This window comes from Apodemus sylvaticus, chromosome 3, assembly GCF_947179515.1.
Source record: "Apodemus sylvaticus chromosome 3, mApoSyl1.1, whole genome shotgun sequence".
NCBI lineage: Eukaryota > Metazoa > Chordata > Mammalia > Rodentia > Muridae > Apodemus > Apodemus sylvaticus.
Genome location: NC_067474.1, coordinates 150,800,981 through 150,825,138, shown reverse-complemented (window position 1 = coordinate 150,825,138; position 24,158 = coordinate 150,800,981). Strand labels below are relative to the sequence as shown.

Genomic DNA, 24,158 nt, shown 5'->3' with positions numbered 1-24,158 from the left:
CTTGCGGCCATGCTCCTTCCCCTGCTTCTTGATCACTGGAGTGCAGTGGAGAGGCCCACAGTCTCGGCTGCTCGCTGGCCTCCTTCCTCGCTGCTGCCCTAGTGTCTGATCCTGATTTTCCCAGCTCTGGGCGGCTGGTGTTCCTTTAGCTTTATATTCCGCTATCTTCTTCACTATCTCCAAGAAACACATTCTGTTATATGTCCCTGTATGAAGTTTGTGGTGGGACGCTCCATACTGCAGATGAGGAAGAGAACGCCACAGAGCACTGTGACGCCTAAGGGACCTGGCAACATGGTGCTTCCCACAAGCCCAGTGGTTGTGGCCGCGATCTCCCCCGAGTTTAGGAAACAACTCACCTCTGCTCCACCATCTTAGGTCTTCCCCTGACCGAACCCTGCCTGCTGGTCACAAATGCACATTGCTCCTGCCACTCAGAAAGCACACGCCTGGTGTCAGCAGGTGTTTGGGAAGTCAGACACATTGTCTGCCCGCCCCCGGGCTGCTGTGTATCTGTCTCTTCATTGTGAGTAGGAGCAGGCTGGCGAAGGCTGAGTGAGGACTTCACCAGTGAGAGTCGGGCTTCCCAGGGTCTCCACATCACAAGAATCCTTAGCTGAGGAGTGTGTGTGTGCACACGCGCGTTATTAGAGGTCAGTGTCATGCCACTGTCCTGTAAATACCTCCATCCCTTTGTTTGACTGGTGTCATTTCTCTAATTCTCTTCTGGACACAGGTCTCTGGTTCCTTTATCTCAAGATGGGAATTCAATTCTGTTTCATTGTCCTGTGTCCCGCATCAACAGGGACAGGTCTCTATTCCCCCATACAAACAAGTGAAATGAATGATCAGTTAAGTCAGGGCAAAGTTCACATAGCTGTTCATGGCACAGTGAAGTGTAGACAAAGCTGCTGTTGATGTTTCAGCTAGGTAGGCCCTGAGAGGGCTCCAGTTCTTTAGAGGCAGAAGGGGCAGGGTTAGGGTGTTCCCTTAGAATTTACTTTATCAATACTTACTTAGAATTTACTTTATCAATACTTACTTAGCAAATAGTACCTGCTTTACCCATGTCCTTTCTGAAGCGTCTCTCTTCTCCCTATTCTATTAAAAAAAAAAAGTCACAGCTACAAATTGCCAGCTAGAGAAATAACCATTTTATCGTGCATCTCAGACTATGCCATGGGGATCTCACAATGCCAAGGAGCCTTGTATAAAAACTGGAGGACGGGGTGGGGCAACAGAGTAGAGTAGCAGCATCCAGCCCTGCCCTTGGAGGAAGGAGTACCACTTTTGCCCTGTGACAAGAACAGCAGAGTGTGGTTCAGGTAGGATGTGGAAACTTCTGGCCAGTTTCCTGCATCCTGTGTGACCCAAATATGGCGAGCTATGTCAGGCCTTGGCCAGCGCTTTATATCTGAGACAGTTTGGAGCTGGACAAGTCCAGTGACGCTCCTCTCTCCTTCCCATCCCCTGTGGTCTGATTCACCTAGTCACAGCCCGCAGAACTCCGGGAGGATCAGCTTAGGGGAGCTAGGTGCCCTCCTTCTTGGTACAGGGTCTCAACCCCACTGCCCCGAGATAGGGACCTTGGCTCAGCATTCTCTGAAGGGGTGGCCCTATGCTTCCTTAGGCTGGGCCTGGCTCTGTGGAGGGGGGTCACATCTTCCCTGGTGCTGAACTAAGTCTACCAGAGGAGCAGTGGGCCCCGCTGGGCCGCTGTGGGGACCCTTGGTCAGCACAGCTCCCATCTACCTCAGAGGCAGCCTGCCCGAGATTATCCCCGCATTTGAATGTGGTTCCAGCATCTCACTTGGTTTTGGCTGCCTCTTCAGACGGACAGAGAGCAGAGAGCTCAGATGGGCCAAGGTCTCTTCATGACAGAGCCAACCCCAGAAGGCACAAACCACAGGGCCAGAGGAGAGTTCGTGCAGGCCTGCGCCCGTATTCAGAATCCTGGAGTTCACGTTCGCACCACCCAGTAGCAAAGAGCTTGGGATTTCAGAGTCCCAAAGGGGATTCCAGAGCTGAAGCATCAAACCTGGAGTCCTGGACGTGGGAGCAACTTGGAGATCAGGCTGGAAGGTTCCTCTGAGGATTGGTCATCCAACTGAGAGGCAGTTGGTTCTGTTCACAGAGCATTGGGTAGGCTCTTGACAGTTTGGCTGGTGCACCAGGTACGGAAGCTGTCCCTTGGAATTTGTCCTTACTGTACTCAAGGCCTTGGAGACCCAGGGTCCTGGGGGTGGAGGTGCCTTGGATTCTGAGACCTAATTAGCCCTCCAGCTGTTCCCCCTCTTTGCTCAGCCTCTTAGTCCTTTGCAGCCATGTGGCCTCCAGCCCAGCCTGTGGTCTCTGGCTCCTGCCACCATACCTCCCTGTGCCTTTTATTATAGCCAGAGCCCCTCGCCCATTGCTCAGGCCCAAGGAGAAGCCCGACTCTGCCTCTGCTAAGGCCTTGTGGGGCTGGCAGGCATCACTACCTGCTGTAAAGAGGGCACGGGCATCTATGTTTGTCCCCAGGACAGGGCCAGGGGCATCGCATCGTGTTTGCCCAGTAGGTTTTGTTGAGGGTGGGATCTCTTTGCACAGGCCTTTCCTGTCTGTGTGACATTTCCATTCTCAGCTTCACAGAGGACAAAACTGTGAGGGTGACTCACAACAGGGGGCGGGGTGTGTGACTCGCCAGGCCCAAGCTAGGACCTGATCCAAGATGAAGGAAGGTCTGACCCTGCCTAGGAGGAGACTGAGGCGCTGGCCTCACGTAGGCATTCTTGTCTTTACTTACCTGTGCTTGCCTGGAACCTAGCTGCTCACGTGAGGGCCTCAAGCCCTTAGCCTTCAACCTGATATCTATCTGTCCATCCCTCTCTAGGAACCTTAGGAGACCGGGTTATTAGCAGCCCCTGTGTATATGTGGGGTGGAGAGGGGCAAGCTCCTTTGCTGAAGGTTAAATAAACTCCACCAAGATGGAACCTGCCATCCCTGCCGCTGGACCATCTGTTTCTCTGGATGGTGGGGTCTACAGCCACTCCTTAGTACCTACCTTTTAGTCTACATGTAGAAAATTGGACACTTGACAAGAGCTGAGTAGTCAGCCATGGTCAGTGTGGAGAGCCAGAGGCATAAACAAAGTCCCTTTGGTCAGTGGCAGCCACACACAAAGGCCCAGGCTTGGGGAGGCCCTTGTTGGTGCCCTTGGGGTTGCCTGCCTATTTTTTGGCAATAAATAACTTGAGGACCCAAAAACCAAACCAAAACAAAAAATACAACCAGTATCTTTTGGGGTAGGTGGTGGGAGACTGTTTAAAGTTCTTGGCCTTCCCTAGGCCACGCAGGTGGTCCTGGGTACAGACGGGCACGGTCACCGGCACGTGTGCATCTCCACGAGCCGCTGGCACTGCCGGCACTTGACAAAGCAGCACCAGTGAAACCTGCAGCCGCAGCGCTCAGCCAGCTCCACTTGTGCCGTGTGGAAGCCGCGGCCACAGCACAGCAGCTCACAGCCGTCAATGGCCTTAGACGTCTTGTTACACGTGCGGCCCCTCGTGCCCAGCACGCCACTGCGTATGTCCTGCTCACAGAAGTCTGGACTGGGCTCCAGGTATACCAGGTCCTCATCCGTGTGTGGCTTGAACTGTGCATTTCGTGGTACTAGTGCCCGGGAGGAGCCTACGCGTCGTGGCTCCACCTCCGTGGCGCCGTCAAACTTCTCCTTTAGGGCGTGGCCGACCTGGCGGAAGGGCGGCACAGCTCGCCAGCACGTCTTCACCTCACAGGAGCCGGATACCCCGTGACACTTGCACTCCACCCGCATGTGTGACAAGATGGCCTGTCGGAGAGGAGGGAGAGGGGCCATCAGGGGCGGTGGAGGTGAGCGAGGGTCCCCTGGGGATCGGCAGGTGGCCAGGAGGACTGGTGCAGAATCAAGGGATTCACTGTGGGGCCTCCTTTGTATAAACATCTGCTGGATGCTATGCTGAACTGGCAAGCAGTGTTGGGGACACAGCAGTGAGGCGCTGTCCCTGTACTGGGGCACCTGGAGTTGCTGGGGGACGCCGGTTATGGGAAGCATTTGAGTGAGTGATAGGTGCTGAGGCAGTGCTGTGAGGGACCCTCGGTATAGACATCAGGAAGGCAGACAGGGTCACAGGTAAGCACATGCTGTCTGGATGGACAGGACTGGATCTGCTCCCCCCACTACCAACTCCTGGCCTACAGAAGTGCCCGATGAGAAGACGCGTTTCCACAGTAACCGCGGGGCCTTTTCAGGGACTCTGCCTGTGCAGCCCTATCCCAGTATTCCAGTGCCGATGGGGTTGGCACCACTCTACCTTCCTGCCAGCCTCGTTGTTGTGAAGGTTCATGAGAGCCCGGCTGGAGGAGGCCCCCTTGCTCCTCTCCCGGACGTCCACAAAGGACTGTGAGAAGGCCACACCATAGGCGATGTTGTCCGAGCATCCCGACCACTGGAAGCCTGGAATGTGGGGGTCAGAAAGAGTTCTGGGGTGAGTTTGAGCCTGGAGCCAGGTCCCTGCCCTCCCCTTTGGACAGATGTGCTTACCCTGTGGGCTGACCCCGTGCACTGTCCGATCACAGCCACACTTTTCCAGCTCTCCACTGCTGCATGCCCTTGTCACTGCAAAGGCCACACCTGCTGAAGAGATGGCATACACAAAGGCCGCCTCCCGGGTCCCTGTGGGAAGCAGAGGGAGAAAACGGGCTAGGTCCTGGGGCACCCACCACATCTGTATTTCCCGTGCAGAAAGGGAAAGGCGCCTGAGGGCTGCTGGATGCTGGGCACTAAGGGACAAGGCAGGTGCAAAGCCTGCCTGCCAAGCACACAGTAGGCCCTTGTTCTGATCACACCGGTAGCTGAGCCTCCTTCACACGTGAGGACCAGTGCATCCTCCCAACAGCCTGGTGAGGCAAGAGCTACGGTCACCCTCCCCATTTTACAGAGGCTTGGCGGCTTGTCCCACAGCACGTGGCTGAGCCAGCTGACAGCCTGGCTTCAGGGTCTGATAGCTCAGCTCCCGAAGAATGCCGTTCCGTTCCTGCTGCCTCCCCCAGAAGGCAAGGGATAGCCATGTCATCTTGTGGCCATCTGGGGAGTTGAGATGGCTGCAGTGCCGTCTACAGCACACTGCCACCCCAGCTCTGCTCAACTATTCTCTGGGCTCTAAGTTCCCCCTTTGTGACCCCGCCTGAGCTCTTCCTCAGGCTGGCCTTGCAGCTCATAATGTCCCCTGCTTCCTTGAGACTTGAAGAACAAACCATAATATCAGCAGCCTCTAGCACCGAGCCCTTCTTGCTGACTCGGGGTAGGGAGGGTATTGCACACAAGCCCGGCCCAGTCCCACCCTCAGGTGATAGAGACAGGAGTCTGTAGCATGGGTCTGCCCGCCTCTCTGTAGTGGTTGCATCTCCGGCCTATGACTGCTCAGCAATTCTATTTTGGTGACAGCCCTCCTCCCCTGCCTGAATGGATGTTTTTATCCGCCTAGGAACTGTGCCTGGGGTGTAGCTGTTGTGGAGTCTCTTTCTTGGGGGTGAGCTGGGGCAGTGCGTTACATCCATGCCGGCTGGGTGTGTTACCAGACAGTGGGCCTTGCTCCTATCCAAGACCCTGTGAGGGCCTCTGTGTGCTGTGGCTGGCCTTCTGTCTTTAGATGCAGGGTCTGTGTCCACAAGAGTGGCAGGGACAGGCTTTGGCCCCATGGTTGGCAATTACCTCTGTAACACCCAGGCCTGTGCACCCAGCTACCCCAGGAAGCAGTCACCACGGTCAGATGAGAACAGTCACCTCCACTGTGCTGCTCTGTGGACAGAGGCAGCCCAGCCCGGGGGGTTGGAGCAGGAGGCAGCCCAGCCCCCAGCATGCAGGACACCCTGTCCTCGGTGCATTTCTTAAGCAGGGAGTACCACCCAGGGTCCTTTACACTGCCTACTAGCTACTTGGCCATTCTGGGCCTGCCTTGAGGGGCTTGGCTGGAGCGATGGGGCCTCAACAGTCTGGGATGGAATCTTCTCCAAGCTAATTGAGGTTAATAGCAGGCTCATGTTGGTTGGTTTTATGCTGTGGCCGCCCAAAGAGAGACAACTTCGGTTTCTGGTATTTCTGGTATTTCCAGGCCTGAACCAGCACAAATTGTTGCCCCAAAGACCAAGGGGGAAGGGAAGTCCCAGGGGATGGGGCTGATGGGACTGGTGGGTGGCCTTAACCCTGTGCCCTAGGAGGTCCCTTTGCTTCTTTAACTGCCCGTGCAGTCCCTGCTCAACCCTGACCCTTGTTCACCTCTGCCCCCTAGTGCCAGTGGTTCTTAGGGGGTACCAGTCCCGCTGTGGGGTTCCTCGGGTGAGCACTGTCTCATTTGACTGAGGTCACCATAATCATTTCCTGAGTGACTAAAGAAAGGAAGAGGCTCTCCAAGACCTTGTTAACCAAAGCTACAGCTCACAGAGAGCCTACTATGTGCAGGTGTTGTCTGAGCACATTAACTGAGGTATAGTTCGTCACGATAGGAATAGAGGTGAATCCCTGAGTGGGGAGGCAGCCTGCCCAGCGTTCCCCAGCTAGGATTTGAACTCAAGTCTTTTCTCACTGGCTCTGGGTTCTAGCCACTCAGCTTCAGGACTGCGGGCCCCTTGTGGCTTTCCAGGTACCTGCCAGGCTGGAGCCTTGGCCTCTGGAAGAGGGCCCCATGGGAGCTATTTAATGGCAGAAGGACATTATGGTGGGTCTGGGAGTGCCATGGTGGGGTGTCCTGGGGAGGTGACAGATACTTCACCCTGCCCGCAGGAGGGAGGCATCTTTGCCTGCTCCTATCCTGGGAAGCACCCTGCCGCAGCTTTCTTCCCCTGCCACCCCACCAGCCTCCTTTCCCACACCTACAATTCCCTTCTGCTGGACTACTTCTTCCCAGGGTACCCCGAGGCTTGGCTGCACAGGCCTGAGTGCTATGCACTCTGTAGGTTTGCCTTCAGTTCCATCTTTTCTAGGGGGCTAAGAGATGCCTGAAGTTGGGAGTTCGAAGTGACCCTGTAGGCTCAATAGCTGTTATTCCTGAGGACCACCGTATACAGGGGGGCGGTCTTTCTACGGGCTGATCCCTTCGGGACTCACACAGTCTCAGGTTGCTCTCCTGAAAACACAAGGCTTGTCTGGGCTCTTCAGCAGCAAATGGCAAAATGGGGAGCCTGTCTGACTCACGGCCCAGGAGCATGTCATGGTGACATCTCTCCAGATAGCGGGAGGGAAGCCAGTCCAGCAGAAAAGAGCTGGAGCTGGGGGGGAAGAACTGGCTGCAGTTGAGCTGCGTTGGCGAGGAGGCCCTGGGTGTGGTGACCTTTGGGCACCAGGTGGGTGTCCCGATGGTGGCCAGGGAATAGGCACGGCTCCATCATTGCCCTGTGTGCTCTCTAGGATCTCAGCAGGTGGGCCCTGGGTTTGTCCCCACTTTCTAGGAAGGACACTGAGTTATAGAGAGGGCACAGTCCTTGCCCAAGTTCTCACAACTGGCAGGGACAGGATCTGGGTCATCACCATCCTTGGCTCCTTCAGACTTCTCAGTTGTAAGTTGGGAATGACATAAACTCAGAGCTGCTGTGAGGATGATCTGGGCTAGATAGCACAGGATAGGCCAACAAATGACGCTCCTTGACTGGCTACAGCCTGGACCCAAAGGGGGATCTTTTCTGTCCCCTTGTATGCCTGAAGTCACTGCCCCAACCAGGTAGCGCATGTATATAGACACTGCTGAGTCTGCCTCCTGGGAGCTGGGGGCAGGAGGCCTGCCAGATTGGTAGTCAATGCTGAAGATGCTAGCTAGCTTTCTGTGAGGCTTGCTCTCAGATCAGGGCCTATATCAAGTACTTACTGCACAAGTCACTGAATGTTAGTGACAGCCCTGAGAGTTATGCTTGGGACAGGTAAGGACCCAGAGGAATGAGGTCTCCTGTTCCATTTGCCTCTTTCTGCTGTCCTTCAACTCTTGGGCCTCCAGCGCCAAGCCTGTGTTCCAAGTGGCAAGTCCGTCCCCCACCCCCCAGGCTCAGTGGAGACTGACCAGGTAAGAATGTTCTAGGAGAAACTTTTCTAGTGAGAAATGAAAGAAATACAAAATGGTGGAAGGCATGTGTGTGGGGTGGGGTGCTCAGATGTATTCCCCAGATATGGCTGCTGTCTCTGTATTGTGACTGGCCTGATCTTAAGGTCCTTAAGGTCTTGACTTAGCTCTAAAGGGACAGGGATGCTTGACCAGGCCACTCAGACGTTAGTCTAGAACAGATTCCAAAGAAACAATATCACAAAGGCATAGATCCTGGAGGGAAGGGCTGGGGCAGAGGAAAGAGCTGGGTGGGGCTGCTTAGCTGGTAGAGAAGGGGTTGGGTGTTGGGGAAGACATAGCATGTGCAAAGGGACGGGGGGGGGGGGGTGGGGGTGGGGGGGGGCTGTGTGACAGCTCAGCATGGGAAGCCTCGTTGATCTCTCAACAAGAGAGGGCCCAGGCCCTGAGAGCAGTGGTTCTCAACCTGTCGGTCACAACCCCTTTGAGGTTGAATGACCCTTTCACAAGGGTCCCATATCAGATGTCCTACAAATCAGATATTTACATTACAATTCATAACAGTAGCAAAATTTCAGTTATGAAGTAGCAACAAAGTAATTTTATGGTTGGGGGGGTCACCACAGCATGAAGAACTGTATTAAAGGGTCACAGCATTGGGAAGGGTGGGAATCCCTGCTCTAGAGGATATTCAGAACACCCACTGTGTGAGAGGGTCTTCCCAGGAGCAATACCTCTAGGAAGGATGGCTCTGGACCTCACCAGTACAGCCCTGGGCCCTGGGCACCCACAGAGGTGTCACCACTGGGCTGCTCACTGGGTATGTCTCCTTCTCAGACCAGCACAGGACAGCCATGCCAAGTGCACTCACGCCTGCCGGCCCCTGCCAGCTCCCAGGAAAATGGCTTCCAGATTTCAATGACAGTTGGTTTCCAACAGCATCCAAATGCTCTGTCTGCTACAAGCCTAGCAGCCAGGGATGTGCAGGCCCACAGGGGCCAAGACAAAGGTTGTCCCAAGCAACCCCTTCCTGCAGCTTGAGCGAGTCAAAGCACCCCGTCACCTTGGTGTCTCAGACTTGTCAACTTCTTGCTCAGGAGGTAGAAAAGCAGCTGGTTTTCAGCATTCCCTGTATGGCTGGAACCTTCCAATTCCATAAAACCTCTCTTTGCCCTGGCTCACCTGTGTTTGGCTGTGGCTTAGTCTTAGCTGGAGCTTCATCTCCTTGCAAAAGCCTTTCTGTAGTACCCAAGTAAGACCCCCAACTGAACTTCCTGTTCAGTTGTTCCTGTATTTATTGGGCGTGACAGTGTCGTCCATTGCCTGGTACACATTCAGATCCTGCCACTCTCTAGTTCTATGACCCTAGGCAAATGACGTAATTGCTTTGGGCCTCCAAATTCCTCACTTGTGACATAGAAGCCCGACTCAAAGGGCTGGTAAGTTAGTGTTATGTTTCTTACAGTCCTTAACACAGTGCCTGGTCAGTGTTGCAGGGTCGTGGGCTGCTTCCATTGTGTTGTGGTGGACTGGGAGTCCCAGAGGACAGGAACAGGCCACGCAAGGTGTTCTGTAGACCTGTCACATGCACAAATGGGCTCCAGGACCCAAGGCTAGATTCAAAGGTGAACAGAATGCGCCTGACTCTGCTCATCCTTTGAGGGACCTGGGACTGTCTCTTCTCTGAGCCCCAGTTTCTCCCTCTGGGAAATAAGTTATCCAGCTTCTCCTCCTGAACCAGCTGCATGCAGGAGTGCTTTGTGATCGCAGGCCATTGTCTGACTTCCTCCTGCCCTCTCCCTAGTGCGCTTAATTGTGCTGCCTCTGTCCCTGAACCATCTTAGATGTGCCTGGCCCTAGAAATATCATTTCCCCAGACACCCAGGTCCACACCCAGACCCTAGACACCCAGGGTTGCACACGGATAGCTCATGTCCCCAGAACAACCTTCCTCACCTTGTGTCACCACCTTCCCAAAGACAGGCAGGGAGTCCAGTGTGGAACAGTTCCAGCGCCGATTCCGGAACTGGTATTGGCACTCCTCGATGGCCAGCTGGGCCCCACGGCGCACGGAGTCCATCACCTCGAGGTTCCGTTTGCACATCTGCACCTGCCTCTGGATCAGGCCTTTGAGCTTCTCACACGTCTCCTCTTCAGAGATGCTGCCCACTGAGGACAGCTTGGCCAGGTACCTGGGGGTAGCGGATGTGTGAGATAAGTAGTGTCCTGATGCCTGCTTTTCTCCTCCCACACCCAGGGTTCAGCGTGCTGCCTTGTCGCCTCATCTTGTGTATAAGGTTCATAGCTGGTGAGAGGCAGACCTTTTGTTTGATTCTATAACCCTTGGCCAGATTCTGTGTGACTTAGAGATGAACAGTTTGGACAGAAGCAGCAGGGAACTGGGTTCACTCCAACAAAGCATGCTGGGTGAGGTACAGGCTGGGCTTCTCTGCCCCTGGAGGTCATCTGTAGGGTTATGGAGAACACCGATGCCTGGGTTTCACCTCAGATATGGTCAGTATGCAGTGAGCTTTGGCCATATCTTGAAGTGCAGCTGGGAAGCCACTAGCCAAGAGAATAGTCTTGAAAAGGTATCTGTGATGTTTCTACCAAGTTCTAGAAGGCTCAGACTAGGACATCCCTATCCACACTGTGGTCTTGGAGCCCAGAGAAGAGTCCTCACCCCAAGCCCCCAGCTGTAAAGTTGAGCCTACTTTCCTTATCCATGCTGGAGTCATGGCTTTTATTCCAAAGGGCTGCTGCGATAATGGGACATACACCTAGCTTGGCTGGGCACATCTTGGGAGCTGTCCCTGGTAGCACCAGTGGGTCAAAGGAGCTGGGTAGTCTCAGAGCCAGATGGATCAGCCTACTGTGACATTCATCCCTGGTCTTCCAGGACCCCTTCTAGGCCCCACTGCCTCACTAACAGGTCTGGCTTTTTACAGGGGTTCAGGAATCAAATTCAGGTTCTCAAGCTTGCATAAGCAAGCACTTTACAGACTGAGCCATCTCCCTAGGTCCTGGGGATATGTATTCCCAGACTAGCAGCACCCTGGCCAATCTGTGTAGGAACCCGAGTCTCTTAGAAAGGAGAAAGGTATGCTAACGGTCAGGAGATGGGAGCATCTGGAAATGGTGACTTCAGCCCTGCCTGAGTGCTCCCGGATTCCCTGTCACTTCAAAGTGGGGGCTCCTGCAGAACCACAGCCACGAAGTCACTCATGGCCTGCAGGGGGCGCCAAGAGCCCAGCTACTGGCGATGGGCCAGGACACTGTTCAGTGGCCACGGTGTCGGTATCTGTCCTTTCTTGAAGGGTCAAGAAGTTGAACCCACCATTGGATATTCTCCTGTCTCCACTCAGGCAACGACTCTTAGAAAAGGGCAGAAACCCCAATCCCTCTACGACTCAGGGGTTTATATTTAGACCTCTCTTCCTCCTTCCTATAGGCTAAGAAGGTCAGGTATGGCTGGATTGGGCCCCACCCGGCCGCTGTTGAAGGGGGCCATTCAGGGGCTGAACTCTCCAGTCAGAAGGATGAGGGAAGGAGGTCTGGCTGAGCCATCAGTCCACTGTGACACGTGGCAAGTCCCTTTCTACTTGGAGCTGGCTCTAGGCACAGTGAGTTCGTTGGTGAGTTTGCGGCCTTTCCACTCTCCAAGTTCGAATTCTCCTTCTGTTGGCAGAAGGGGGGAGGGCCCGTTGGTCCCATGCCACCAAAAGAGAGAGATGGACTCGAGGAACTGAACATTCCCGGGGCTCTGAGTGTAATAGGGAGACTGGCCGAGACCGCCGTGGCGGAGACACTGCCCGGCTGCCACAGCCGTGAGTCAACGGGACAGGAGCCAGGAAGATGCTGAGAAATTGCTTGTCACAGCACCCATGCCCACCTCCCAGGCCTGCCTCTCCTGGACACGGCAGCTGCTCCCCCCCATGTATGGGAGGCCTGGCCATCTCTGCTCCTGCTCTCTGAGACCCTAGGGGTTTGCCTGGCCCGTGCCAGAGCTGGCATAGGCTGGAGAGGGTTGGCAGCCCAGCCTTCAGTGGCTGTAGCCTGTCCTCATGCCACTTGCTTATCCCAGAGCCTGGCAAGGACCTGACCTCATTTCACAGAGCAAACCAAGGCCCACAGAGGCGAAACAGCTTGTAAGTCCCGTAGCTATCTAGCAGCAAACAGTTCTTGGCCCTCAGCTCCCCACCCCCCCCTCAGGCTGCGGATTTGCCCCATGGGACAGCTGGAGAGCTGGCTCCCCAGGCTGCATCCCTTTAAGACCCGCACAGGGCACAGCACACGGAAGGTATTCAGGAATATTTGCAGCTCGGCTAGGGGCTCTGTCCTGATGCTCTCCCACCCCTGTGGCAGAAGAGCAGAGGTGACAGAGGAAGATCGGGGTGGCTGGCCTCTGTGGTCCCTCCCAGTGTTCTACGGTGGCTCAACCTTTCCCCCAGAGACACGTGTGCCATTCGCTGACCCGGGAGCTGGGTCGGGCTCAAATATCCACTGCACAGCCGTTTCTGGGAGAGGCAGAGCCAGGGCCTGCTGAGTGTCGGCTGCCCCTGGGCCGGCTGTCTGAGGCTGACCATCCCTGCTTTCACAGTGCTCCCGTTTAGGCTCCTTTCTGCTCTTGCTGAGTACAGGCTTAGCAATTTGTCACCTGCTGCCCTGGCCACCCAGGATTCCAGCCATGGCCGTGCCATTGATCAGGTTACCCCACCAGCCCAGGCTGCCCCTCCTGCAGCCACTGGCCAGCTCGTGCCCAGTTTCTCGAATGGGGCCTGTGGGTGCTGCAGGCTCCTCCCAGGAGGCCCTCCCCTCCGTGCCTTCAGCCTGCTAGGAGGCCGGAGGGCCCTGGCCCTGCCAGGGAGATCAGATCCTCTCGCCACCTGCTGTTTTCATTAGAAACTAAAATTAGCTGGGCTCGTCCCAAGCTTTTCCAGGTTTGCTTGCTTTTTTAAACAAAATATACAAAATTGGACAGGCTAATCCACACCTCTGTGGCTCCTCCCTGGTGCTCCCTGGACTCTAGAGGAGAGGGGCTGGGAAAGAGAGGCCGTGGCGGGGAGTCACGCAGGTCAGCGGTGCTGGTCCTGGCCTTACAGTGTCCAGGTGGGGGCTGGGACACCAGCCCAGGCCTCTCTGCCCCCTCCCTTTGGCCTCCCTGCCTGCCCAGGCCACATTTAGAGACTCCTCAGGAGTAATTGTGCCCTCCGTACCAGAGAGGAAGGAGGCCAAGTTGGCAGAAGGGGGTACCCGAAGGAAGCAGCGGGGAAGCCAGAGCAGTCTTCAGCTAGTGGACGCAGCTAGATAGGAGCGAGGGGCCCCAGACCCCATCTAGGGCAGTGTTCTTAGGAAGCAGGGAGGGATGTGCAGCTCCCCGCAACCCTTGCTACACAACCAACCATTCAACTGTCCACTCTGTCTTTAACCAGTTTGAGTGGTGGCTGTACTGTCCACCACAGAGGCCTGTTCTGGAGACCTTTCTCCCCCCTCTGGGCAGGCAGTATGGTCTGGGGGGGGGCAAATTACCTGCGTCAGTCTCCTTTCTCTGTGTCACTCAAAGCAAACTAATGAACATCTTGGAGCCTTGGCCTCAGTGTGCTCATCTGTAAAATGGGGAGAGCACTTGTTCTTACTGTAGGAGGTAGACCCTCTTCCATGGCCCTCTTTACCCTCTTTGCTCTGCACTTTCTGTCGCCACGCCCCTCCCCCAGCTGGACCTCGCGGGACTCTGTGACTGTCTTTGTCTGGATCCTCTCTGTCCTCACAGAGCCTTGTTTCAGCTCTGTGCCCTTCCAGAGGAATGGTGGGTCACTTTGGTATGATTTATACTGTAGATTTCTGAGAGATTCTTCCAGGTGCGTTTTCAGAGTTGGCGAAGTGGTTCCCATTGCTTCTAGCTCAGCTGCTTGACACCTTCAGGACAGGGGGTGAAGGGTGGTGAGGGAAGACTGGCTCCTCAAGGAGACCAGGAGCTGGCGACCCCTCCCAGTGTGACCTCAAGCATACCCAGGGGACCTGGAGACTGTTTGGGGAAGGAGATGACCTGAGGTACGGCCCCTCCCACACCTGTCACCTGAGCCATCACATAGCCAAGTCACCACAGGGCAGGGCGTCCCCTCCCCTCATCTCTCCTCTCTAGGAAGAAGGCATTCTGGCTCCAAGGCCAGTCACTGGGTGTGAGGACTTGAGAATGGGGCATTCTGGCTTCCAGCTTCCAAAGATGGCCCCGGGGCTTAGAGGGCAGGGCCCCTCAATGTCATCAGAACTGAGCAAGGTGGCTGGATTCTTCCAGAGACTTGTCTACAGCAGGGTATTGGACTACCATTGGGAGTGAAGGATGTGGAGGTGATAAATGTCCCCGGGGCTCTGATGTGCAATGTCATCTGTGGCTGTGCTCTCAGGTGCCATTGAAGTCACCAGAAGGAGGGACCACCACTGGAGGGCAGCCAGTGGGGATGGGCTGCCACTGGAGACACTCTGTGTTCTGGCGGTGCTGGGGGCTACGTCTGTCGTGCCTTCTTCCCAGCCTGATAGGACTCTGAATGCCAAGGCCAACAACCTTAGGCCCCATACTTGTTTAGTCAGCTGGAGATGCCGGTCTCTTCTGGGGCTCCCTTTCTCTGTTTCCTAGGGTCCCTGACTCCTCCTACTCCTGACCCCCCAGAAGACTCAGTATTCAACCCTTCCTTCTTTTTTGATTATGTATGTATGTATGTATGTATGCATGTATGTGTGTATGTATCTGTATCTGTCTATGCATGCATATATATGTATGTATGTATGTGTCTGTCAGTCAGTCTGTCTGTCTGTCTCTCTATCTCATGCTCTAGGGGACTGAGGCTAGGGTCTCATACATGCTAGGCAAACATTCTGCCACTGTACTCTATCTCCCCTCCTCTTTAAGACAGTGCCTTATAGCTCAGGCTGGCGCTGACTTCACTATGTAGCTGAGGCTAGCCTTGAACTCTCTAGGTCCCTCCTTTTTTTGTTTTTGTTTTTGTTTTTTTTTTTTTTTGATTTGTTTTTTTTCGAGACAGGGTTTCTCTGTATAGCCCTGGCTGTCCTGGAGCTTACTTTGTAGACCAGGCCTGCCTCTGCCTCCCAGAGTGCTGGGATTATAGGCATGCGCCACCACTGCCAAGCTTAGGTCCCTCCTTCTAATTGAGTGGGTCAGTTTCTTCTCTCGCTTTCCATTTTCCATCTTCCAAAGAGGAGCAAGTAGCTGCCTTGGGCCAAGAAAACTAAGCCTTGAACCTGGATCCACCCCCACCCCCACCCCCACCCCCCTTTAAGGTATGAGTCCTAACCTCACTTTGCTTCTAATTTGGCAGCAGAGAGCCTCCAGGGGTCTCCTCTCTAGGTCCTGTGCCCTACTTTCCTGTTTATCAGCCCCGGGGCAAGGTTTGAGAAGAAGACAAGAGACTTGGGCTGGAATTCTGGCTTTGCTATGAATGTGCAGTGGGGCTCTGAGTCCAACACTCCAACACAGACAGTGCTGATGCCAGTAGGTGCCAGACATGTTGTTAAGGGGCAAGCCCACCACTCCCTTGTATGGTAGCTCAGGGTCCCTGAGACCTTCCCCAACAGTGATTCATCCTTAAAGCTGGGGTGCCAGGGCAGCGAGGCACCATGACTCAAGAGGGAGTGTTCTGCTATCTCTAGTTTTAGGAGAGAAACTGGGATTCTCATTCTGGGATTGTAGGCTGCTGCCGGGAATTGAGTCCCTGCAGGTCAAAGGCTCCTCTCTGTGGTATCAACAATCCCCTGCAGAGAGCAGGCCCCTCCAAGGTTGCCTGAGAGCTGTCTTAGGACAAGGGCAGGATAGTAACTCCCTTCTTTCCTCCCACTCCCCTGCTCTCTGTGAAGACCAAGTCCCTTCCAGGAGCCATAGGGGTTCTGACTTGGAGGGGGAACCTCTGAAACATAGTTTGGCTTCCAGTTTGCCTGAAAATGGGGGAGGCAAAGAGGGGCTGCAAGGAGAAAGGCGACTGGGGGGGGTCACAGCAGGGAGTGAGCTTCCCCTCAGGCCGGCTGAATCACTGAAGATGCAGCTTGGGACTCAGAGATAAAACCTGGCAACTCCCTTGGAAATCTGGGAAGCGACTGTAGGACACTCCTCAGCTCTGCCTCCCAGCTGTGTGCAGAGCGAGCACCGCACCAGGAGCACCTCTTGCAGGCTAGCTGGGAGCAGAGGGGTGACAGGAGGGTCCAAGGGCGGGTACTGTCACCTTTGCCAGCAGCAACCCTCCCCCCTGCAATCAATCTGTGCCTGGTTGGTTCAGTTTGAGTCATTCCTCCCCAAGGGAAGAAGGAGAACCAGGGGCTGGTGTAGAGACTCAGCTTCCCGAGCGAGTGCACCCACAGGGCCCTGGTTGGGCGAGTTTCAACAGGTTTGGGGAGCACTGTCTTGTCAGATACTTGCTGAGTCGCTCAGTGGCTAATCCAGGGTGGAGGGAAGAAAATCAAGACAGCTGGGTCCCGGCTGCCCTGCCGCCTGAGCAAGCCCCTCAGGCAGAGAGAGCCTGGTCCTGCCTCCCCCACTATGAGGAGGGGTGGGAAAGATTCAGGCTGGCTGGGAGGCTCTGCACTTGCTAGTGAGGGAGGACCCAGTTTGTAGATCTGTCCCGCTGTCGGGATTTCAGTATCATCTGAACTTTAGGAAAGTAGCGACAGACCTTTCTACTTCCAGGCCTCTGACCCTCAGTGACTGAGTCCCCCTCTTTCACTGATCCATTGGTGACCCATAACTGGGGCAGGAATGTGTCATGCACTAGAGGAACATTCAGATGTGTGTACTACAGCCTTGACCCCCCCTACCTCCCAAGCATTAGAAACCACAGAACCATGTTATATGTAGGAGCAGGTGGTTATGGTTACATAGATCAGACCTTGAGACTTGCATTGGTTCAGGCCCTGCTTCCTTCAGACCCCCACTCTGGGAGAGGAGGAAAGAAGTTAAGAAAGTATGTATAAAATTACAGGAACATCCATTCACCAGGTGTGCCTGGGGTAGGGGGAGACTTGGGACATTTGGTGATGTCTGTAGATACTGGGACATCAGCTGGCAAGGGGCAAAGTGTGTGCTCTTGGTTTCTAGTGGATAAAGGCCTCATATCCTGTTAATACTCTTGGGTGTTGAGGAGAGACCTATTGAAGTATGTCCATAATTCCAAGGTGGCAAGGGGTCCCCAGCATAAACTGTAAAGTGCTCAGTATGCATTAATGACTCACTACCAGAGTCGGCGTAGGAGAGGATCCAAGGGCATGACCTTTTACTATTTAAAGAGAAAGGGGAGCAATGAAACATTCCTGGGGGGACAGGCCACTTCTTTACCTATGCGGCTGCCTCTACCCATGCCTGGACCGGAGAGTCACACCTCACTCTGCCCATAGCCTAGGGAGTCACACATCCCCACTGGGCAAATAGACATGTGTGAGCTTGGCTCCAAGATGCCAAGTACCTGTGGGGACTTGGAGCCAGTAAGGTACTTGACACCTCCCTTTATCCCCCCAGTGACACTGAAGTGTGTTTCCGGTAACAACCCTCTGGCCAGCAGGATGCCTGCAAGCCAAGTGTGGATCTACAGGCCCTAGTAGACTTCTGAAGAACAGGCAGGGGGTAGCCTGAACTCCTCTCTGTGTAAAACTGTAAGACCTGGGCAGCACAATTTGGGACAATAATGGGTACCCCAAATACTCATTCTTTCTGGCATCCCTATAGGTAAAGACATAGTTCTGCAGTTCAGTGGCTGTGGAGCCCAGCCTCTGATAGCTACCCGGGCTCCCATCTCCACGGGCATGCCTGGCCTTGTGCCTTGCCCGTTGCATGCATGGCTTACTCCTCCAGAACACCACTGTGAGCCATCTGTGCCCCGGGGGGACCACTTTATAGATGAGAGTCTAGGCTAGCCCAAGGTCCCTCGGCTAGGTGGTGTCTGAGCTGGGATTGAAACCCTGGATTCCCTGGACTCTCTGTCCTTGATCCCTTTGAGTCCAGCAAGCATTTCCTGTTTTACTTGGTAAGGTTCTTTTTTTTTTTTTGGATTTGATTTTTTTCGAGACAGGGTTTCTCTGTGTAGCCCTGGCTGTCCTGGAACTCACTCCGTAGGCCAGGCTGGCCTTGAACTCAGAAATCCACCTGCCTCTGCCTCCCAAGTGCTGGGATTACAGGCGTGCGCCACCACCGGCCAGCGAGGTTCTGTTAAGATCCCCACTCAGCACATCATCACCCTCTGCTCCTGAAACCCCAGCTCAGCGTTCCCATCTTCAATCTTCCTCCATCTCCCATTTGGGGTTCAGAACAAGTTACTGAGGCTAACCCCAGAGGGAGGACATAGCCCACTCAAGGTTACACAGCATGTAGTATAGAACTGTGACCAGAGTCCAACTGTCCCTGACATCCTGGTATAGTCTTGGTGCTGGGCATGACTCAGACTAGTTAAGTGGCAGGGCAGTCATTGAGGGCAAGCGCCAGCTTCTACCCAGATGACATATGTATCCCCCCCACTCCATCTTTGTCGGGGTGTGTGTGTGTGGCGGGGGGGAGCCGCACAGGCCGCCACCTTCGTCTGTGTACCAGACACCAGCCTCCTCCACGGCATGCAGCTCCTCTGGGCTTGCCCAGCCTCAGGGTGCGAAGCTCTCCCAGCTCCTGGCTCTGTCTCGCTCAGCGCGTCAGGCAGAGGCACACCTGGCCTCTTCTCTCCCAGACTGCTGTCCTGAGACATCAGACAGCCCCGATTCGGCAACCAGCTATCCACCCACCCTGGACAAGAAGCCTACCTCTGGGTCTGTCCAGGCCTCGCCCCTCAGCATATGCTACCAGCTCTCCTCTGGGAGCCAGGCCTGTGGCTGATCCCCTTTGTCCGTCCGTCCATCCATCCATCCATCCATCCATCCATCCATCCATCCATCCTTCTACCCTTCCTTCCTTCCATCCATCCATTCATCTGTCCGTCCATCTGTCTGTCCTTCCATCCATCCATCTACCTACCTACCTACTTACCTATATGTATGTATGTATGTATGTATGTATGTATGTATGTATCTCTGTGTAGCCCTGTCTGTCCTGGGACTTGCTCTATAGACCACCCAGACTGGCCTTGAATTCACAGAAATCTCTGCCTGTCTCTACCTTCCAAGTGTTGGGATTACAGGCATGCGCTACTACCTCCTGGGCCTTTATTTATTTATTTATTTATTTATTTATTTATTTAGGTGGGCATGAGCAGGCACGTGTGTGGGGGGGGGGGGCAGAAGGTGACTTTCAGGACTTGGTTCTTTCCTTCTACCATGTGGGTCCTAGGGATGGAACTCAGGTTGGCAGGCATGGCAGCAAGCCATCCCCAATGGCCCTTGGCTCACCCTTGAAAAGACACGGTGCCACCAGCATGCCTGGACGGACAGCCTGCCAACCCAGAGCTGTTGCTTCAGGAGGCTGACTTGGGTCAGGTAGCTATGCCACCTTACTGGCTAAGTAGCTCTGGGTTATGCTGTAGCCCTCAGTCTTCACATCTGTAAAATGGATCCCAACGTAGTGAGGACTCAGACAGTGCAGTGGGTGATGGATACCGTGAAGTCATCATTCCCCAGCCTCCAGGTTGAGGAGTTCCACTCTGCCAAGGAGCAGGTGCGTGGTCTTACCCATTCCAGCTGTGGCTTCTCCCATGTTCTTATACTCAGACCTAAGCTACTGGGAGCCTAGGCTGTGGCACCTGTTTCCCTAGGGGCTGGTCCTGTTTTTGGCTGAGGATGGACATATTTAGAAGTACAGTAGTCATCCCAGTTTGTGTGTGTGTGTGTGTGCGCGCACGCTTGGGGTCTCTTCCCCTTCAGAGCCTCTCTAGTTTGGTAGGCTCCTGGGAAGCCCCTTCCTCCTGTCTCTCCGAGCTGGCTTGGAGCCCTGTGGAACAGGAGTGAACTGGGTTGTCTAGAGCCGGGCTCATGGCAACAGGAGCCATCCCAGTTGCAGAGAACAGGTTTGCCAACCTCCCCAGCCCAGACCTCCCCTCGTCACCCGCCCCCCCACGGTGCAGGCGCAGGGCTTGAGAACTGAGCTCTGGAATTCCCCATGCTCTGCAAGACCTGAAGCTGGGGCTGCCTCCCTGGCTGGGACTGGGGCGTGGTGGACATGGCTGGAGGCGGGTGGCAATTCTACCTGGGTGTACTGGGTCAACTTCAGGACAGCCTCAGGCAACAAGTAGATTATCCCTGTCTGGAAACTGAAGCATCTGGGTTCTGTCCTCGGTCCTCAGTTGAGTAAGTAGCTCTCTTCCCTGGGCCTTAGTTTCTTCATTTATAAAGGGAGCTAAAGAGCCAGGAGCTTCAGAGGGCCTTTCTGTGGCAGCTGTCTCTGTGTTTGCTGCAGGCCTGGCTCACACATTTCCCACTGTTTCTTCAGCTTTTTTTGTGCCGCTTGGTGCTGGGCAGGTCAGTCACACTTCTAGTTTCTCCTGATGCACAGACCTCTAAGTTCTATCTATTTAAGAGGCAACTCCATAGACCCCAGACTTCTTCAAGTCCAAAGCGCTTCCCTTCCTCAGGTCTGCCACCCAGGCCTCACTGGGGGAGGGAGCATTCTGCAAGAAGTGGGGGGGGGGTGAGGGTAGGGGGTGCGGTGGCTGTGCCCTGGTTTCTGTCCACTCTGCCACTGCCCCTGAAGTGTTAATCAAATTAAGACTCCAGGAAAAACAAAAGCCCTGCAGCCACTTTGGGCCTCAGAGGAATCGCGAGCTCTCAGGAACAGCTGGGAGAATTCCACATCACCTCAGTCTCCCAAGCTCTGGGTGGCTCTGACCCCAACGAACACACTCCTCTCCAGTCTCCAGGGCCCTGGCTGGCCACAATGACCTCATAGCAACAGCCATTGGACACTAAGGGCAATTTCATGGGAGATATTTGTTCTTTGGTCTTGATGCAGAGAGAATTTTTCCTTTCCCACTGTCTCCATGGAAACCCCAGCTACACTGTTGGCTATCCCCCCCTTCCCACCTCATGCTTTTCAGATCAATACAGGAGCCTGGCTCCCCACTGGCTGCCCACAGTGGAAGGCAGCAGAGCTCTGGGCAGGAGAAGCTGGGGCCAGGGTTAAGCTTGGGCCATAGGAAGTGTCACTGAGGAGGGATGAAGGAGTCTAAAGTCTGGTTCCTTGTTCTCGTAGTCACTAGCTTCTTAGCTCGCCTTCCCAGGGATCCTTCCGAGCGAGAGAGCGAGCGCAGACCCAGGCAGGGAGAAACACACAGGTCACCAACAGTTACCACCCCTTTCCTTCTTAGGCAAGACCCTTGGAGGTGGATGGGGACTGTTGCCTTCTTTATTAAAGGTTGGAAGAAGTTTCTTCCTGCCTCGGGGAACAGCGAGGAGCAACCAGAGCCAGCCTGCGGGCTCTCAGAGGCTCGGCGTCCCGGTCCTCGACTTCTACATTTGGCTCCCGCCCCCCAAGCAGAAACAGGTCTCTGCACGCCTCCAGCTCAGCCCGCAGCGCGGCGCGCGGCGCAGCGCAAGGAGCTCGCGCCCAGACTCCTCGCGATTAACCTGCTATTATGCCCGGGACTCTTTCCCTCGGAGACCTGTCAGCCCGCCGGTTTGCGCCTCGGACCTCTCCGGGGCCAGCGCCCCGCGCTCGCACCCCTTCACGCCCTCGAGCACCCAGAGCAGCCTCCGGGTGCAGACGCGCTGCCAGCCCTGCTTCCCCGGGGCAGGGAAACCGGACCCGAGTAGCAGGGGTCCCGGGACCTCCAGAGGGAAGCCCGGACAGTGGTGGTGGCCGGCAGGAGGAACCGGCGGGAGCGCGATCCTCGGGTCCCACGGCTGAGACACCTGCCGAGAGCCCCCTGCGCCTGTTGCCCCCGGGACCCGCCCCGCCCGCCCGGTCCCCGGCCAGACTTACAGCCAGTTGCTCGCGGCGGCCGAGAACACGGCGAAGACCAGGAGTCGCAGGGACCGCAGGCACGAACGGGGGCTCATGGTGCCGTGGGCGCCCGGCCCCGGGCAGCGGCCGCAAGGCTCCCGTCGGGGCGGCAGGTGGGCGCCGCGCGGACGGGCTGGGGCGCCGGGCCGGGGCGCGCGGCGGGGCTCAGCCTCCGAGCAGCCGGCCGCGCCGCCCGCTGCTGCGCCCGCTGCCCGGCGGACCCGACTGTCAGCGCCGCCCCAGAGCCGGGATGCGGCGGTGGCGGCGGAGGCGGGCGGGAGGCCGGCGGGGCGGGCCGGGGGCGGGCCGAGGATGGGGTTACCTGGGCGGGTCCAGCGGCGCGGGACACCCCCCCCCCACGGGGGCGGTCCTGAGCCCGCGGGACTGGGCTTCTCCTGGGGGGCCTCCCCGGCCCGGCGCCCGGACGCGCTCGGAGCCCCAGCCCGCTGCAGGCACGCTTGGCCGCACGCCGCCCAGTTGGGCCGAGCTAGAGGCGCGGCGACCCAGCTGCTGGGTCCCCGCCCGGGGCCTTAGGGACGGGCAGGCACAGCTCCCCCAGCCCGCCGCTGCGGGCACTGCAGCACCGCCCTGGCCGCGCCCCGCGGCCCCCCGCCGGCGCCTCGGAGCCGGAATCCCCGGCCGACCCCGCCGGAGCCAGCGGAGCGAGAGCGGCTGCCACTCGCGCGCACCCAGTCGCAAGCGCTCCGGGCGCACTAGACTGCGGTGCCGCCCGGCTGTCCCCGCCGGACCCCTCCCCGCCCTCAGGCCCCCACGTTCTGCGGTCCGGCCCCTCCCTAGCACTCACCTCCCTCCAGCCTTCCTGGAGCTGGACAGGGGCCTCTCTACTTCGGGCAGCTTGGGACAGTGGCCTGAGACTCCGGGAATCCGAAACCTAGCCCTGAGTCTGGCGCGCTCCAGGCAGCAAGGTCTTGAGTGAACCCCTCGCCTATCTGGGTAGACCTGCTTAGGAACTGGAAGGCTGTAGAGGCTTCCTTTTAGCACAGGAACCAATCTTTGCTTTCTGCTTGGGTTTCTGTGCGCTTCTTTTATTTCTTCTCCCATGCCAGGCAGATTCAACCCTTAGCTTGGCGTCTGGCACAGAGTGGGTGTGTGTCAAGTTTGAGGAGTGAATGGATGGAGTGGAGTTATTGCTTAAAAAACCTATGCTTGACTGATGTGAAGCTCCATTCCGTGATAATAGTTACTTGCCAAGGCTGGGCCACACCCTCTCCAGGTCACTGATAGAGTCCAGACTCTTCTGGCTCGGCCTGAGGCTACATCCCACTGAGCTAAAGGAACTCTCTGTCTAAACAAGGAACCAAAAGCCCAGAGACCCTGCTCCATCTCACTAAAAGCAAGGGGGAGAGAAAATGACCAGGCTTCTGCCCTTGCAGAAGCAACTGTTTTCTCTGTGTGCATTTGGCGCCCCCCCCCCCCCGCCCCACGTTTGACTCTAGTTGTCTGGGTTGACCCAGGAGAGGCTTGATAAGCATTTGGCACGGAGGCTGGGCAGAAGGTGGTAGAGATCCCTAGAGCCCCCAGCAAAAGTGCAGATGTGAGTTCATGTACCGCATGTCTAAATATTTGCAGGTGATAAATCAAGCTAACAAAACGAGAAATAAAATATGTTCTAGCCTGCTCTCAAAAAAAAAAAAACACGATTTCATAATAACACGCAGAGCTGCTCTGAGCGTGAGCGTCTCACACTGCCTGGGTCCTGCAGGGCACAGAAATGAAGTACATAGAGAGGGACCCTGGTGTCTGGTCCTGAGTCTCACCTTCCCCTCCCCCCCCTGGTCCCCCCCCCCCCCCCCCCCGCTTCTGCCTTTCCTGCCCTTCATGGATTCTTGTGCACACATGCAAACATCTCAGCTTGTATAGACAACCTTCATTTCCCCTTCCCTCTCCATCCCACCTGAAAAAAAAAAAAAAACGATTCTTGGCCATTCTTCAGCCTTAGGGCTAGACACACCAGTGTCTGCTCAGGTTGGGTCTGCAAGAGAGATTCACCTTTCCTAGAAATTAGCACAAGTCACCTGTGCAAGGAAGTCTAGGGGCCTGGATCTCCAGTGTGAGACCCAGGGAGGGGATACAGGCTCCAGATAACCACATCCCCTTGGCCCTATGCTCTTCTTTCTCTGTGTGTTAAGAGTCAGTGACCAAGAAAAAGGCTAGCCTG

At 55.8% G+C, this 24,158-nt stretch overlaps 1 protein-coding gene across 1 annotated transcript; it reads right to left on the bottom strand.

The window, feature by feature from the left end:
* Positions 1-1,113: 1,113 nt before the first annotated feature.
* Positions 1,114-22,237, bottom strand: Wnt4 (Wnt family member 4). Its single transcript, XM_052177801.1, has 5 exons — positions 21,959-22,237; positions 10,024-10,259; positions 4,563-4,694; positions 4,333-4,475; positions 1,114-3,830 (listed from the first exon to the last, which is right to left on the bottom strand). Exons 1-5 carry the CDS (start codon positions 22,033-22,035, stop codon positions 3,363-3,365), a joined length of 1,056 nt encoding a protein of 351 aa, XP_052033761.1. The 5' UTR covers positions 22,036-22,237; the 3' UTR covers positions 1,114-3,362.
* Positions 22,238-24,158: the final 1,921 nt, after the last annotated feature.